This window comes from Diabrotica virgifera, chromosome 7, assembly GCF_917563875.1.
Source record: "Diabrotica virgifera virgifera chromosome 7, PGI_DIABVI_V3a".
NCBI classification, from domain to species: domain Eukaryota; kingdom Metazoa; phylum Arthropoda; class Insecta; order Coleoptera; family Chrysomelidae; genus Diabrotica; species Diabrotica virgifera.
In genome coordinates this window covers 6,152,488-6,171,785 of record NC_065449.1, presented here as the reverse complement: position 1 = coordinate 6,171,785, position 19,298 = coordinate 6,152,488, and the positions used below count along the sequence as shown (strand labels likewise).

The following is a 19,298-nucleotide window of genomic DNA, read 5'->3' as shown; positions in this document are numbered from 1 at the left end:
AACACACCTATTTAAAGACGAATGACGATCCAATAAAATATCTAAAAAATTATTGGGAATTTCAGCAATCAATGCGACAGTCCGCACTTCCAAATTTACATTAGTAGACTCCTTTGAATTAAGTTCAAAGAACGTTAGCGGATCAGATTGTAAGAAGGTTGGCCCCGCCCACCATTTGGAACAGTTACTTAACTCAGAGGGTAAGCAACCCCTTGAACCAATGTCAGCAGGATTTTCTTCAGAAGGAACATAGTGCCAACATGAAGAAGTTACTCGTTCCTGCACATAAGCTACTCTATTGCTCACAAAAGTTTTCCACTGATGAGGGGAAGATTGTAACCAACGTAATGTAACAGCAGAATCAGAATAACAGTATATTTCCTTGATTTCTACTTTATCTTTAATAACAGAAGAAACAAAGGAGACTAGTCGAGCCACTAAAACCGCAGCAGACAATTCTAATCTGGGAATAGTAAGTCCCTTATTAATGGGTGCGACCTTAGATTTAGCTATAACAAAAGAAACAAAAGGTTGGCCTGAAGGTGATAAGCATCGAAAGTACAAGACAGCGCAGTAACCTTTCTCGCTAGCGTCACCAAAACAGTGAACTTCTAAGCGTAAAATATCGTCAATTAATAAACGACGAGGTAAATTTAATTTACTCAAATATGCTACATCATCAATGTATTTTTTCCACAAACGGATAATTTCTTTTGATGGAGCATCATCCCAACCAATCTTTTGAGTCCATATTCTTTGAATAAGGTGTTTAATTAGAAATGTTATTGGAGATAAAAATCCAAGAGGATCAAATATTTTTGCTAAATTGGACAAAAGATGACGTTTTGTACAAGAAGAGTCTAAAACTTGAACTTTAAAAGCAAATGTATCCGAAGAAGCGTCCCATTCCAACCCTAATACTTTAAGTGTTTTGGACGAAATATCATCATTAAATGTAAGAGGTTTTATTGCTAAATCTGATACAGCTAATCCTTTCAATAAATCGGGTACATTACTGGACCATTTTTTCAACTCAAAACCTCCTTTGGCAAGTAAGGCAATAAGTTCGTCTCTTAGTGCTAAGGCATTTTCGAAACTAGGACAGGAAGAAACGATATCATCAACGTAGGTTCCAGTTTTAAGTGCCTCGGCTGCTAGAGGAAACGAATCCCCGTCATCATTAGCCAACTGATGTAGACATCTAATAGCAAGATAAGGAGAACAAGAGAGACCATAAACAACTCTGTTGATACGAAGATCTCGAACAGGTTCAGAATTATTAGAACGCCAAAGTACTCTTTGATAATCTGTTTGAGTAGGATTAATTAAAATTTGCCTATACATTTTAGAAATATCGGCCGTAATTACATAACCATGCAATCGAAAATTAATCAAAATTGTACAGATGTCAGTCTGAAGCTTAGGACCAGTGAATAATTTGTCATTGAGTGAGGGTTGATTTGGAAGATGCCCGGAACCATTAAAAACGACCCTTAATTTACTTGTTAGACTTTCAGGTCTTAAAACACAATGATGCGATAAATAGTAAACATAAGGTGAATCGAAGTTATTCAATGGGACAGGTTCCATGTGACCGAGCTCAACAAATTCCTTCATAAAAGTGCGGTATTGGTCATAAAGTTCAGGAGATTTTTGAAGCCTTCTTTCTAATGAATAAAACCTACTAAGAGCAAGTGATCTAATATTAGGAAAGACAGGATTTTCTTCCTTAAAAGCGTCCTGATTGTTCACGCTTATAAGTATTCATAAACATATTTTCCACTTTAGCGTCATCAGGAGCTAAGCAAAAAACTTCAGGGACTGCTTCTAATTCCCAGAATTTCTTTATTTGCTGATCCAAAGAAACCGTATCTTCAACTTGGCAAAATAAAGAAGTAAGAGTAGGAAGAGGATGCCGCCGAATCTTGAACATTCTCTTCTTTCTTAGAAGAGGAGAAGCAAAGGAGTGTATGATGTTTTTTATGGCACGAGTGACAAGTCCATGTAGATTTGCATAGGCTAGAACGATGTGATCCAAGACAGTTAATACACATCTTGTTCTTTTTTATTAATTGAAATCGATCTACAGGAGATTTTGCCAAAAAAACGGAGCATTTATAAATGGCATGGGTATCATTAGTTTTACAGATAGAACATTTTGGTTCAGGTTCTGTTTGAGCAAGCAATGATGTAGATTTGGAAGAATTAGGTTTTTTAGAAAAGTTAGATTTTGGTTTAGTGTGAAAATCAATATTATCTAAAGCGAGACAACTTTGATTTAAAAAATCAATCAGTTTTTTATAGCTTGGGATGGTTGAATTATTATGAAAAAGCTCAAAACGTGTTACTAAAGAAACAGTTAATCGTTTTAAAATCATTTGAACAAGTATAAAATCCCAATGTACTGTGGGTAGTCCTAGCTTATTTAGAGATGCCACATTTTTCGAAAATGTATCTAACAACTTGCGTAGTTCTTTTGGATCTTCTGAAGTCAGTTGTGGTGAACTTTCAAGGTTATTCCATAAATTGGCAGCGATTACCCTAACATTATTAAACCTTTCACAAAGCAGATCATAGGCAATTGGATAATTGTTTGCTGTGATGTCAATATGATCCACAGCATCGCGCGCTGCACCCTTTAAACACGATAGTAACAAATTAAATTTGTCAATTGGTTGTAAGTAAGTAAGAGTATGAACGCGAGCATCAAACTGATCTATAAAACTTCTAAATTCAGTTATTTTTCCACTGAAAGATGGCAATTCCGGTTTCGGTAAATTAAAATAATTTATAGGTAAAGGATTTTGAGACTGTGAAGTTGATGTAGTTTGCTGACTTGATGTTGAAGATTTTCTAAAGGCTTGCACGTATGTTAATTTAATTTTATAATATAATTTGTCAAAATTACTACGGCAATCATCTTCGACTTTAAATAGCGCGTCCTCATTATCTTGCTCAGAAACTAACATAATTATTTTATTATGAAGATCATAAAAATTGTCACGAATTTTTTCCAATCCTTCATACATAACTTCCAAAACCGGGTAAAAATTCTTATCGTCAGCAGCTACCTTTAAAGCAACAGCATGAATTTCAGTCATTTGTTGCACTTCAACTTGTCTTAAAGATTGATATTTTTTAATTTTATCTGCCATTTTGTAAATTTAAATGTAGAATTAATAAATTTAGAAAAATATGAAATTAGCGTTAGGAAATAAAATAGGTTCACCACACGAAAATTAATAAAATACAACCGAACTTTGTGCTAATAAAATAGAAAACTATGTCCTCTGCTATTTGAATATTTATAGACAAAAAATAATTATAAAACATAAACCCTTTAAATAAAAATTACTGTGTAAAATAAACACACAGTTTCATCTATAATAGAGTCAACCTGTATAATAATTATTATAACAAAATTTGTCTATTGGCCGACGTTGACAATTTAATAATAATTACTTTTACATTAATGTGTTCCTTTTTTACTTAAAAAACAACACTAACTGAGGTATAGGTACCACTAACGATCGGCACAAACAAAAAACCAATGTACTAATTGATACGTGATTTTAATTTTGTAAAGAATATTTTATCGCCTTATGTTAAAGAATAACAAAAAATAAAGTCAAAGGAAATGCGGTTAAATAACCTGAATTTGATTCTGATCTTTGTAAATTAGCAAAGTATGACAATAAAATCAAACAATTCAGGTTTAAAAGAAACTTTCCCCGACTATATTACCCTCTTAGAAAAATGAAAAATGCAAGAAAAAAATATAGAAAATGGATCTATCCGGCTCGAAGGACCAATAAATCATCTTGGAGGAGATTACTAACTCAGTGAGCTTTATTAGTGGACTGTTTAGCATAGGGTGAATTTAAAATAGAATAAAAAAAATAACAGTAAAAAAACCAGACCTTAAAGTAAATTGTAATAAAAATATTTCCTACCTTGTCATTTCTCGTTGCACAAGCTGGAGCAGGCCTGCTATTTTTCGTACTGCTATTGCTGAGTAGTATAAAGTATAAATCACTCGCGAGGACTATATTGAGTTTCTATACACTTTTCGGAATGATTGTAAGTGACTGTTAACCAAGAGAGTTGGTTGGCGAATTGTCTTTTTAAAATGAGGCGAGTAGGCAGGTAATTACATACAAAAAACTTTAAGGTTTTTACTTGAAAATAATGATAAAAATTAATACATACTCACTGAATTAGGTATTGGCCTACTCGTATATACGGGGTGTCCCATAATATTGAAAAGAAAATGAATTAAAATATTCTTTACAAAAACAAGAAAATTAAAAATTGTTATTCCTACTTATGTGGACGAACCAATAACTTTAAAAGTATTCATTTCCGAGAAAAGTTGTACTGACATAAAAGTTGCGTAAAAAAATTTTCTACAATATAGAATTGGTTAAAAATTTCAAAAATAGTTACCCTAGTTGCAAAATAGCAATAATTGCGAAAAAAACCATACAAAAACAAGTATTCGCATTTTACGTTTTTCAACCATTTATGATACACTTAGGACCTTCATATTTCACTCAGAAAAACTTTATGATACAGTAATACAATACTATAAATGTCATTAAGATCGGTTCAATAGATTTTGCAAAATAAATTTTGTAATCCAGCTTTCGCAAAAAAAATTCATTTTTTCAAAATGTTACAGAACTGAAAATAAAGCAGATAGCAAGTTGAATTTTTTTTGCTTATAGAAGTGTACTGTACCTTTCATTTGCAATTTTCAAAATTAAAATCGATTAATTACCACGCCGTCAGAATAAACAATAGTTTTTGGTGCTACGCGCAGGACAGCGGTGTTCGATTCACACAAGTTGATTTCCACCAAAATGTCTTCCAATCTTTATCTAATATATTATTTTCTTACTCTATATTTTGTTGTATTTTAATATTTTAATTCCACAAAAATCAAACTAATTTTATTATTGTTTGTGAAATATTGTTTAAATAATTGCACATGTTTAAAAATAATAAACATTTATTTTTTAAGTTAAAATAAATGAACAAAGAAAGTTTTTGCTAATAAAAGCGTTATTTCAAAGGATAGAGTATGTGTTTTTATTTTGCAATAAACAAATTTATTTATTTATATCGAAATGTAATAAAAATTAAAATGTATCAATCATTATCAAAGGTCATTGGAATGCCCAATCAGAGCAAACTATCCGCTGTCCTGCGCGTAGCACCAATAATTAATGTTTATTTAAAAAAATTCCTGACGCCATGGTGTTAATAGATTTAAATTTTGCAAAATTGCAAAATGAAAGGTACTATATGCAAAAAAATTCAACTTGCTATCTGCTTTATTTTCAGTACTGTAACATTTTGAAAAAATGAATATTTTTTACGAAAGATGGATTGCAAAATTTATTTTGCAAAATCTATTAAACCGATCTTAATGAAATTTACAGTATTGTTTTACTGTATCATAAAGTTTTTCTGGGTAAAATATGAAGGTCCTAAGTGTAGCATAAATAGTTGAAAAATGTAAAATGCGAATACTTGTTTTTGTATGTTTTTTTCGCAATTATTGCTATTTTGCAACAAGAGTAACTATTTTTTAAATTTTAAACCAATTTTATATTGTAGGAAATTTAATTATGCAACTTTTATGTCAGTACAACTTTTCTCGGAAATGAATACTTTTAAAGTTATAATCAAAAAACGGAGAAAAAAATCGAATTTTTCCTTAATATTTTGACATTTTGATTATTTAAACAATGTTCCGGACCTTTTTGAGAGGGAGGATAACTCAAATATTATTATTTGATTTATTTTCAAGCAATTTATGCAAAAAAATTTGAGACACCTCTCAACGTCCAAATGTACTAATATTTTTACAGGTGCGCCCTGGTCTATATCTATTCTATTATCTGTATCGATATCTGTTCAGTGCAGTAGTGTATTATTTTCTAAGATATTGGAATTCGTTAGTGTTGATTCATAGGGAAGTAGTGTTTATCTATAATTAATTTATTATATTTTTGTGTAATAGAACTAAGTTGTTGGACTATTTGAAAAAATAAATTATTATTAATTGTGAGTTTTGTAGGTTAGTATATTTTACGTAAAAATATTTCGAATAATAATGCAAGTATTTAAAATTTTAGGAGGATTTTTTATTCTAGAAATATCATTAGTAGTTTAAAATTTAAACTTTTCTTATGCTTTTATGTCTATAAACATTTATTTACTAATAATAAAATTGTTGTCTATTACTTCCATTTAGCGCGCCTATGAGTATATTAGGGAGTTTTTGTTGCTACGTAACCTACGCATCTCCGTATACGTAAAGCAACTAACGTGTCGTAGAGGATGAATGTTAAAATAGGTAGTTTTTGTAACTGCCTTAACGTAACGTAAAGCAAATCGTAAAGTCATTTTTAAATTCCGTTGACATTTAAAAAAATAAAACAATGTTCACACAATATACAATTAATATACAAATGTAAAAAAAGATAAATGAATGATGAAATTGTATGGTTTTAATTGCTTCTATTTAAAAATAAAAATATTATTTTTCCTTAGGTTAAAATTTTTTTATTTTTGTTTATACCTACTTTTTAGTTGTAAATTATTGTATACCTACATCAGAATTCCAGTAGGTATAATGTAAATAGTGTGGTAATATTTATTTGAAAATTTTACTGAAACTAGGTCATTTGTTTATCTAGTTATTAATTGTGGTGATCACTGTATTTCTACAAGATTTGTTTGTTTTGCTTTATTAATAGACAACTTAAAAACAATAAAATTTTAAATCTATTATGAAGTTCCAATTTCCAATTACAAACACAGATTAATTTTACTCAAATAGACTAAACCAATAACCAACATAACCTTAAAATGTTTATAAACGGGTAGTACGCTGATGAAATGTTCATTTGGTAGGCAATCGGGCAAGATCCTCGTGTGCATTCGGTGACTTTCGGCTCGATAGGGATGCGTATGAACCTAACGTACCAGCCCGTAACCTTAGGTAATACGTATCGCGATACGGGAGTTCAACCATTAATGCGCAAGCGTATATGTCAAAAAGATGCGTTACGTTTACGTATTTGTGTGCACAAAAACTCCCTATTGTCACAATTATTGATCTTAGATAATGTCAAATATTGCCATTGTGGCCAAAGTTTCGCAAAACTTTCGAAAAAGGGTACGATACTATCTCCCGAAGTTATATTGATGACGCGCTACTTGTTGCCTCTTAAGAACGGAACTTTCAATTGAATTTGCAAATCTCTCCTTCTAGAATATTCCCAGAATATTCATTTTTTCTAAACCGGAGTAGCTTGAGAAGATAATAAGAACTGGTCTACTTTTACCTCCCCGAAAAACAGGAAAATCCCGGAAAAGAAATAAATTATTTTTTCCATAAAAAAGTTATTGAATTTTCCTATTATTTCGTATTTAAATTTTAATAATAATTAATGTATATTATATATATTTAAATATATACCTTCGGCAGCAGCTTTTTCAGCTTCTGCCTCTCGCTGTCTTCTGGAAGCTCTCTGTTTTTCTTCCAAACGAATCTTCTCTTTATTGGATTCCTCCCACAAGCCTTCTTCCATTAACCTCTGATCAGGCCTCAATCTGGAGTCAGTTGGAGCTACACCTTCTTCCGGTTCATTAAGCTGGGCAGCCAACAAGGTAAAATTGTAAAACCTAATAAAAGAAAACGCAAATAAAGCATTGTTCAATAAGAACCAAAATAGATAATAAAGTGTTATTACTAACTTTTCAGAATCCGGCGGTGGTGGTCTTCGCTTCCAAGCAACAACTGATGGACCAGTTTCATAGACAGCATTTCCATTGGTACCTGTATTACCAGTAACTGGTGCTATCTCGACTTGATCGTCCCATGTACCATTAATGATCCATTTGACATTGCCTTCTGCATCCATTACTACACCTTTGACTCGTCTTTGAGAATCTCGAGTAAAATAGGAATAAGGAATATATTTTAGTACACATTTTATACCCTCCGTAGGACCTTTTCCCACAATTTCCATATCACCTAAAATAACAATTTATTGTTTTTTGATTATGCTTAATAGAAGGTTTCATTAGATAAAATATATTATACAGAGTCTTTGGTAGGTCGATGGAATTTTTTTAAGGGATAATAGGGGACGCCATTTGCAACATTTTTTGCTAATAATGTATCGCTCAAACTGAAATAAAGTTAAATTTGTCATTATTCGACAACCGTCTATTTCACGTTTAAAAATTATCTAGGCGTACTACCTCCCTGTTTTACGAATGGAATAAAAATGTAAACCTACAACATTGACTCTTCGCATACAATTTCCATCAGCTATCGTCATTCTCCGAACGCATAACAAACAATTAAAAAACAAAAAGAAACCTTAACAGTTTGAGCGATACATTATTAGCAAAAAATGTTGCAAATGGCGTCCCCTATTATCCCTTAAAAAATTTCCATCGACCTACCAAACACCCAGTGTCCCAAAAGTAGCGGAACAGTCGAATATTTCGCGAAATGAACATCGGATCGAAAAGCTGCAAAATACGTGTTAAATATTTTTCAAAAATCTATCGAATGACACAAAACACGACCCCCCACTCCACTCTCTGGAGGTGGGGTGGGGTGTAACTTTAAAATCTTAAATAGAAAACCCCAGTTTTTATTGCAGATTTGGATTCCTTACGTCAAAGTAAGGAACTCTTATTTGTGACATTTTTTCGAATTGTGGATAGATGTAGCTATAATTGGAAAAAAACGATTTATCCTGATACACTAAGTAAACTATAGAAACGGTCTAATATCTCGAGAAATACACTTCCAAATGAAAAACCGAAAAACACGTGTTTAATATTTTTTAAAAAACTATCGAATAACACCAAACATTTGACTTTGAAACCCCCAGGAGGTGGGGTGTAGGGTAACTTTAAAATCTTAAATAGGAACCTCCATTTTTTATGGCAGATTTGAATTCCTCATGAAAAAATAAGCAACATTTATTCGAAACATTTTTTAGAATTTGTTGATAGATGGCGCTAATAAATGGTATTTTTTCCATTATCTATCAACAATTCTAAAAAATGTTTCGAATAAATGTTGCTTATTTTTTCATGAGGAATTCAAATCTGCCATAAAAAATGGAGGTTCCTATTTAACATTTTAAAGTTACCCTCCACCCCACCTCCTGGGGGTTTCAAAGTCAAATGTTTGGTGTTATTCGATAGTTTTTTGAAAAATATTAAACACGTGTTTTTCGGTTTTTCATTTGGAAGTGTATTTCTTAAAATATTAGACCGTTTCCATAATTTACCTATGGTGTTGTTCTGAAGCTATTTCCTTGTGGCATTTTTATAATCAACTATTTTCAATGGTATTTATTTATTTTTATTTACCTATGGTATCACAATAAATATTTTATTCCGATTATAGCACCATCTATCCACAAACCGAAAAAATGTCTCAAATAAAAGTTGCTTACTTTTACGTACGGAATCCAAATCTGCAATAAAAACTGGGTGTTTCCTCTTAATATTTTAAAGTTACCCCCACCCCACTTCCACGGGGTGGAGTGGGGGTTCATGTTTGATGCAATTCGATAGATTTTTGAAAATTATTTAAACACATACTTTTCAGTTTTTCGCGAAATGTTTCGATGTTCATTTCGCAAAATATTAGACTGTTTTGCTACTTTTGGGACACCCTGTATAATTGCCAATTATAGTATATTTCACGAATTTGCCACTATTTTGAATAAGGCGTGAAAGCTTTGACTTAAACGACTGGTTTTACATTTTCATTACTAGAGCAATTTACTTTCGTACTTTCTGTGCTGAACAGTATAGTGGACTAGTGTCTAGCGATAATCCAAAACAGTGGTAAATTTGTGAAATATACTTTATTAAAAAAGGGTTCTAGAAAATCTCAAATTAGCCCCCATTTGATGACCAAATCATTTTCGAGCTACCTTAGAAATTAGTTGCATTATAAAGAGAAAACAAAATTTATCTGTGAAAGGGTAAATTTTAGAGCTTTGTACTATCCGACAAGCGAGACCTGGGGGGTGGCCTTCTCGTATTGTGTATTTTCACGCATGTTCACCCGCCAGGTCTCGCTTGTCGGATTGTAGTTGTAGTTATGCTTACCATGTTGATCTACCCACAATTTTCCTACAATAATATTATGTATAGTTGTAGTTACTTTTCTCCAAGAATATTTGTTTCCATTTTTGAATTCTACTTGTGCATACCCTAATGGAATAATCTACAAAATAAGATCAATTAATATGATGTATTTTTTCTAATTATGTACTAATAGTCGGAGAGATAGAAGCGGATTTTGTGCGTGATAAGTAATATGGAAAAACTATACGGGGATCTGTTGAATTAGTTGTGTATACGCTCTAAGTTTCGCTGGTGGCGCTCCTAGCGGATTACTGGAATTATCTTTCACCGGTAATTTTTAAATTTATTATTTAATTGTTATCGCTTAACATTTACAACGCAAAAAATTAATTAAATTGTAATCGATTTTTTTAAGATTTTGCTAATCATTTTGACGTTCTATAGGGCTTTTCATTCACAGTCATTTGTTTCGAGCTTCTGTCATGTGTCACATAATAATAATTTATCTACGTCATACGTTATTGGTATATAAACAATACAAACCAAAGACGTATGGCGTAGATATATCAATATTATGTGACACATGACAGAAGCTCGAAACAAATGACAGTCGATGAAAAGCCCTATTGATAAAATATGAATTTCTTACTTCGGATACTTTCACAATTATCGTGTAGATGGCGCTAAGATTTTTAGATTAAATTATAATTACATATTACGGAACATTAAAAAAACTTCTTTCAGTATTTAAAACGTAAGTATATTTAAGGTAAAAATATATACCACAGCTTTGACCAACTAATATTTTTTATAATTAATGTTTTTAATTTTAATTTTACATTAATCACTTTGACATTTATGTCAAATTTCCGGTAAACGTTTACAGACTTGCCACTACTGGCGCTCGAGAATTTGTAAATATCCCCTCTACGTACGAGCTCACAGCGGATATGACTTTCCCCAACGGCCGGAAACCAGAGTGGGGGAGGAGGGTAGTTATAAGGGGTCAAAGTCGCGGTTTTTATCATTTTTTTTTTGTTACGCTCATGATCGAGATAGTGCACAAAAAATTGGGAATAAGTAGGTCATGACGTAATTAAGTACAATCTCTTGGGGCGGAGCGCTGCGTGACCGACAAAGGGGTGGGGGTATGGGTGAATATAAAAAATATAACGGTTTTTTTGCGACGTTCGTGATTGAGATAGTGCACCAAAATTTGGGAATAAGTAGACCATGACATAACTAGGTAAAATCCCCAGAGCCGGAAACCAGAGTGGGGAACGAGGGTAGATATAAGACGTCCAATTGCTCTCATGTGCGTGTTACTTTAAAGAGCAAAATGGTAACAAAAACAAGAGACAAAAACTTTAAAATGTGCTTCAAATTAAAAAAAAATAACTTGTCAATTCTTCTACATAAAGATAAACATAACGAAGCCATATACTTACTTGCAAATATTTCCCTCTAAATTTAGATGTCATGGTAAATTCCTGAAAACACACCCAAGATCTACCTTCGCAATATTGTGCTACCATCGGAGGATGATGTGATACTTGTTCATTAATTACACGCCAACCCAAATCATCAGTCCTATCCAATTCATATGTTTCACCTAATAATGGATTAAATGGTTTACCAGTTCTAATGCTTGTGGACGCATAGGAAGAAATTGTAAAAGCAGCTATATATGCTAATTGTTCACAAGGATCGGTACATCTGTAACAAAATTCATTAAACCATTATAGTCAGTCCAGTGTCCTATTTATAGATCACTGAAAATTTTATTTTGTGTTAACCCTTAAAATTTGAAGAAAACAGTCTGATGTTTTTAATAGATGTTGGTGTAGCGTATTGAAATTATTTTTAAAAATAATGGCTAATATGACAGACATATTTTGTTTCAATCAGAGCAGGGAACTGAGAAGGTAATCAATAAGAATAGAGAGATAGATATATGCTTCATCGACCTGGAAAAGGCGTTTGCCAGAATTCGAAGAAAGGACGTATGGAAAATACTCAAAGAAAGGGGAGTCAACAGGCACATAGAAGTGATAAAGGATATGTACATAATTAATAAATATGCAGTAAGAACCAATAACGAGGAATCCAGAGAATTTACTACATGTCAAGGCGTCCAACAGGGATGCGTTATGAGTCCACTGCTATTCTCAGTGGTACTGGATGAAGCAATACAGAAAGCCAAGAGAAGAAACTGGCAAATGAAACAGACTCAACTATCTGAGCTACTATTTGACAGGTATTGATAGCAGAAAACAGAGAAGACTTATAGAGCAATGTTGAAATCCTAGAAGACCTATCAAACATAAATATGAAAATTAATACAGAGAAAACAAAAACAATGATAATTTCAAATATGAGGAAGACACACGCAATAGAATTAGACGGGAAACAACTAGAGCAAGTGGAATATTTGAAATACCTAGGAGTAATAATTGAATCATATGGTAAACAAGACATGGAAATAAATGAGAGAATGGGACGAACAGGAAGCTTATTTAATACTATGAAAACAACATTTTTGGGGAAAAAAGAGATACCGGAGAAGGTAAAAACGGCAGTTGATAGATCAGATAGGTCAGTAGTTAGACCAACCATCATGTATAGCAGCGAGACATGGACATTGAGACAAAAATCCAGAGTCAACGCTATGGAAATGAGGGTCCTGAGGAAAATATCAAACAGAAAGAGAACAGACAAAATACGAAACGAAACAATCAAACAAAACTTAAAAATAGAACCAATCAATGAAAAAATAGTAGAGGGACAACTTAGATGGTTCGGGCACGTGTGTAGAATGTCGAACGAGAGACTAACAAAACAAGTGTTCGAAACGAGAGTGCAGGGGAAAAACAAAAGAGGAAGACCAAGAGTTATGTGGGTAGATGAAATCAGGAAAGAAGTCGAGAAGAAAGGATTGACATTGGAAAGTGCCAGAAACCTAACACAAGATCGGAAAGCATGGAGACTACAATGCCTAACTCAACTCCACCAGCCTTGCACCTAAAGGTAGAAAGGCTTAGGATTGAGTAAGTAAGTAACTCTCTTGGAATTAAATATTAACTGTCTTGCACAATCTACATTTACTTATGCAATGAGTACTAGAAATCAGTTCGCTGCAGTTGAGTCCAAGGTTCTTTATACGTGCGTCATCATTTAAAGCATACGAAATAAGTCAGAAATTTACTAAACGCAACAGCAAGTGACAGCAGTAGCTACTGCTCCGATCACAAGTTAAAATTTGACGTTATCAAAAAACAAAATGTCAAAGTAAGTTTTGCTTTAAAATTTTGGTGGGAAATTACAGCTACATTTGAAGTAGCTTAATAAATTCTTTTAATATCATTGATTAATGAATAAATAAACAATTTATAAAAAAATTCAATAATATATATTTTCTTTTTGTTATTTTATTCACTTTGGCGTAACATTAAACACAAGCATTCCTTAATTGTGTCAACAATGAGGTTATTTGTATGTTGTCAAAATGTATCGTAAAATAACATAAACTTACCATAAAATTTCAAACTCCAACATAAAATTAGTTGTGAAAACAACTGTTTGTATACTATAAAAAACTTCAAAATGCAAAAATTCGACAAAATTACAGCAATAAATTCAACAAACTGACAGCCACAAAAGTAAACAAACCAAAATGTTAGAAATCGTACTTAAAATGTGAAAACATCCCCAATCGTCTTTTTTTTGTACCTATCTCTTATCAATGTACCGAGGCTAGATCGTTCATAAAAATAACATGTGTTTTTAATTAATAACAGGCGGTAGCTGGTTTGTCATTAGTTTCATGCGTGGAAGAGAATGATGCTAGATAAAAAATATGTGTTTTATCTTGTCAGGTATTAATGACGCACGAGTAAAGACTCGTGGACTCACGTGTATGGGTTTTTGCCTACATAAGTTGACATGTCATGGAATACAAATTTTAGATTCCTCATGTCAGTTATGTATCATATGTTTGCTTGGAAAATTATAGAAAGCACATATTTGTCATTTTCCTAAATTGATTTTAAAAGATACTTACTTTGCAGCTACATCAAGAACATCAGCATATTCAAGGTCTTCTGTGATGCGCTGCATCATAGAAAGTGGTTCATTAAAATTAACAGGCATTGGTATCTTGGAAAGATCCTTTCCTATGCAATTTTTCATAATGCTCCACAAATTAAGGGGGTAATTAGGTTTGTCCGGCACCCGAGTACGCCGCTGACGTTTCGCACCATTGGATTTTGGAGATGCATTAGCAGATGAACCACTAGGTGTTTCTGGTCGTCTTACGTTGTTGTGTTTACCCGTTACTACGACCACCTGCAATAAAATGTGGTAATTAGTCTGGAATGTGGAGTGAGTGCATTTTTTTTTAAATATATCTTCTTCTATCATTTAGACAAATAAACCCCTTACAACTTTATTTTATTTCATTTTATATTTTAGTTTATTTTATTTTAATTCATTAATTTATTTTAAATTTATTTTAAATTTATTTTAGATTAACTTAATTTATATATAAATAAATAGATTGAGATGTAATCATGCTCTTACCCCCCTTCATATGTACAGTTTGGGTCTCACAGAGTCACCTAACTCTGAGTGTGGAAAAGAAGGTGATCTACTACATATTCTCCTCGAATGTTCACATCAAACAGTAAATATAAACAAATTTTATGATAATCTTAATATATTAAAAATTCCACTTCCCGTCTACCTGAACAATTTGATATTTTCTGAAGATATTAATATATTAAAAACAATTTACGAACATATCAAAAACTGTAAATATAGATTGTAGCAATAAAATTTACCCTGTATTTAAGAAATTTTGTTAAAACAAAGCAGGCATGTTTGTTAAAACAAAACAAACATGTTTGTTTTGTTGTTATTTTTTTTAAACTCTGTAGATTTAAGTAATTATTGTATATTATAGTTGAAAAAAGAAAAGAACAAAAAAAAGAGAAAAAGAAAAGCAAAAAAAAACAGAAAAAGCAAAAAAGCAAAAAAAAGAAAAAAAAACTAAGAAGATGTAAACCTCCGCGAGGTTGAATCGGGTTTACGTCTTAGCGTAGTAAAAAAAACAATTTATAAAAAATAACAATAAAAAAAATAAAAAAAAAATAATAAAAAAAAACAAATTAACAATACAAAAAAAATACAACAAAAAATACAAAAAAAAAGAAATTTACAAAAAAAAATGAACAACCAAAACAGAGTATTATTTAGATAATAATTGTAGATAATAATATTAGTTTGTTATGTATTTAGAGTTAGAAATACAGAAAAAATTCCTCTGATTGAAAAATCAAATTTGTTTGTTTTTAAAATAACAAAATGTCTGGCTAATTGGCTCGGCCAAGGCCATCAAATTCACAAAAAAAAAAACTTAATTTATTTAAATTTAACTTATTTCAAATTATTTTATGTTCTTTTGTTTTAATTGTAACAGAGTAAAACAGAACTATGTTTTATTACTCCGTACTAACAAAGGTAAACTATAAAGCCAGCTTTACATTTATGAGTACTCTGATCTGAGTTAATGTACTCGGAGTGCATCCCAGAAGTATAAACAACTTCTCGGAACCTTTTGCCAGTTGGATACGATTACGGATCGAAGTAGAATACAGTAGAATGTAAAGCAAGTAGCAATATGAGAGCACATGTAATTTATAAATAGAAACTGGTGGAAATCAGATTTTCTGGAGAACTGATGAAGCGGTTTATTGATCTTTACTGATCATTTGAATGTTTGTGGAATGTTAAGTATCAAGATATCAACAAAAAGCGATAATGCAGATATAATGAATATTTCCACAGATCAAGTAAAGAAAAAGTAAAATTTTTAAAATTCTTTCCTTCTTGCGTTAGTAATGTTGTAAGCAAAGTTTCTTCAATGACAAATACGTGGATGCTCTTGTAAATGCTGCTTCACCCAAACAGCTTTATCTTATTTTTTTATCTTTATTTTTCTCCTTTAAAATGTTTAATATCACTAACGCGACAGCAGCTTGTCTCTTTCTTGAAGAAGTCTTTTTTGAATTGTCTAAACTACTTGAATTGCTTGTATTCAATGTAAACATTCGCAGATCTACTTGTAACTTAGATCCGAACTTCCCAGATCTGAGTACTTAAAGCTGGCATACTGTAAAGCTGGCATAATAAAGGAATTTCTTCTTCTTCTTTATGTGCCGTCTCCTAATCGGAGGTTGATATCACCATCACTATCTTTACTCTATCTACTGCTGCTCTGAAGAGTTCTACAGAACTGCATTTAAACCAGCCCCTTAAATTCTTCAACCATGACATTCTTCTGCTTCCTATATTCCTTCTGCCTCTTATCTTTCCTTGTATTATCAGTCTTAGCATTGCATATTGCTGTCCCCTCATTATGTGTCCCAGATATTATAACTTTCTTATTTTTATTGTGTTTATTATTTCGCATTCTTTGCCCATTTCTCGCAATACTTCCGTGTTCATTTTCTTCTGTGTCCATGCTATTCTAAGCATCCTTCTGTAACACCACATTTCAAATGACTGTAGCTTATTTATGTGTTCTTGCTTCAACGACCAGCTTTCAAGTCCATATTGCAGAATCGAGAACACATAGCATCTCAAAGCTCTGTAAAGTCCACTTTACATCAACAATAAATTGAACAAGAAATTGACAAAGTTATTCAAGGCCAAATTTAACGTGTACAAAATGTATGGTTTGTAAAAGAAAATGAAGGAATTTGATGAAATAGAACAATTGGATATGTTTTATTTTGTCAAATTTCTTTATTTTCTTTTTATTCACGGCAAAATTGGGTGTTTTGTATAAGTCAAATTTGACCTTGAATAACTTTTATTTATTGTTGATGTAAAGTGCACTTTACTCTCAGTTCTAATCTAAGGTCTTTGTTGCAGAGAACTGTTTTCATTTTTACAAACGCATTTCTTGCTATTCTTAGTTATTATCATGTATCTGGTCTTCTTTATATTCATTTTTAATCCATATTCTTTACAGAAACTGTTTGTTTTGTTTAGTAGTAATTGGAGTTGTTCAGCAGAGCTTGCCAGAATCGTGGTGTCATCTGCTTATCTTATGTTGTTAATAGATCTTCAGTTAATTATTATTCCTTCACTTTGAGATAGTAATGCATCTTCAAAAATGGCTTCACTATATGCATTAAAGAGTAATGGAGACATAATACATCTCTGCCTAACTCCTCTCCTGATTTCAATTTCTGGACTGGGTTCGTTATCTATTACAATTTGTGCTCTTTGATTCCAGTAAAGGTTTGTTATTATTCGTAAGTCCCTTTTGTCTTTAGAGGAATTTACTAGGGATTAATAAACAGACTGTAAGATCTAGATCTAGATTAAGCTGATGCTATATGCTTTAGCACATACAAAACAGGATATGCAACCAAAAATATACAGATTACAGATTCTAATCAGTTGTTTTATCACTAGCGATATGATATCTAATCACATAAGCCATAATCAGACTAAATGATAAATTTAAAATATAAACTCCAAATTTTAACAAGTCAAGAGAAAATGATCAGCAACAAATCTTCTTCATAATATGTCATCTTCTACTGAAGGTTGGTGTTTATACTCATCTATATGAGTCATCCTTTTATTTTATCCCTTATGCGAGAAACAGCACAGTGTTTTTTCATTGTAAAAATTCACGGGCTAAAATTCAGTTTTAAAAAATACATTTGCTTTTTTTATTATTTAGGTGTAGAATTATTTTTATTTATCTATCCATTGGTAATGAAAATATATATTTTTTTTATTTCTGTAATAAAATGATTAATTAAATGTTATTTTTATTATTCATTACATGTGTATTGGAAAACACATAATACTGACTATAATAAATATCCACATTTGAATATTATATCAGATATATATCGATAATATCCATAGATATATAATACTCTACATTGCGCCCTGTCATCTTAAAATGGGTGACTGTTGCGACAGAGATAAATGAGTCTATTTGGTCGGTAGTCTCTTTTTAATTCAAGGGGAATATCAACGACGTGACTATCCCACTTTATCAAGTATTATATACTGACAGTTCGAGCGGGTGGTGACAAGAAATGGTCTTTGGTTCAGAACGTAGATAATCGTGGTTCGAATCTGAAAAATGGACCTAAGTAAATCTAGCAGATAATAAATGTATGTATAGTAAGTTAATATTGGAATACATACTATAAATCACTATAGGTATGTATTGTTAAATTATACTGCTAGTATAATAATAATTACCAATCAATATTAGCATTTTGTGGTTTTGATTTAGTGTAATCCTCACATTAATAATTATTAAAAACTTTCTACTGCAAACGAAATACGTTAACAGTAGAATTGTACTTTTATTTCTTTTATAATAAAAATAATACAAAAAATATTTAAATAGGTAAGTACTTATTCATCCTTTGAGACATATTATACAATGTATAGGACAAGTCATTCTTTCTATGGACAAATAAAATTAAAACACAAAAATTATATAAACAATACAACATTTAGATATTTCTCACCAAAAAAAATAAATTCCACTTCACTATAATGTTCACTTATCCTTACAATATTAATTTGTGAACTGCATGGTAAAATAAAAGTCGTTCGTTATTAATACAGTCAAACCTGCCATATCCAGATCAATGTGGCGACAGACCAATCTGGATATGAAAAAATCCGGATATCAAGACCACTACTTCTTTTACAGTCTCTGAAACGTTTTCTCCTTCATACATTCCAGTAATCAACGCCGTCAATAACTTTCGTCTATTGACATGTTTTATAGATTCTATAATACATTATTTCGCCATTTAGCCCTTCTTTTAGTGCGTTGTCCAACAACAGGACTGCCTTTCTCGGTAGATTTCGGTAGATCCGGACGGCGCAGAACCGTCCGGATATGGGGAGGTCCAGATATGGCAGGTTGTACTGTACAATAATACGTATAAATTTGGCCTTATTCGAATGATGTGAATAATGTTTGTTTTGCTTCTACCTTTTCAAAAAAATTGTAACAATAGTTTCATAAATAAAAATAATGTCTAATTATAAGGTCCACAATTTTCAGAAACTAACTTTTTGAGAGGAACAGACTCCTTTAAGATAAACGT

At 31.7% G+C, this 19,298-nt stretch overlaps 1 protein-coding gene across 2 annotated transcripts in view; it reads right to left on the bottom strand.

Annotated features, from left to right (window-relative positions):
- LOC114330832 (oxysterol-binding protein 1) overlaps positions 1 to 19,298 on the bottom strand; it is a 93,898-nt gene that overhangs the window by 4,838 nt on the left and 69,762 nt on the right. For both annotated transcript variants that reach the window (XM_028280248.2, XM_028280247.2), the window contains 5 exons: positions 14,201 to 14,484; positions 11,589 to 11,856; positions 10,162 to 10,279; positions 7,771 to 8,050; positions 7,493 to 7,698 (listed from right to left, as the gene is read on the bottom strand). In XM_028280248.2, the coding sequence (XP_028136049.1) occupies positions 7,493 to 7,698; positions 7,771 to 8,050; positions 10,162 to 10,279; positions 11,589 to 11,856; positions 14,201 to 14,484 (1,156 nt within the window). The remainder of the gene's footprint in view (positions 1 to 7,492; positions 7,699 to 7,770; positions 8,051 to 10,161; positions 10,280 to 11,588; positions 11,857 to 14,200; positions 14,485 to 19,298) is intronic.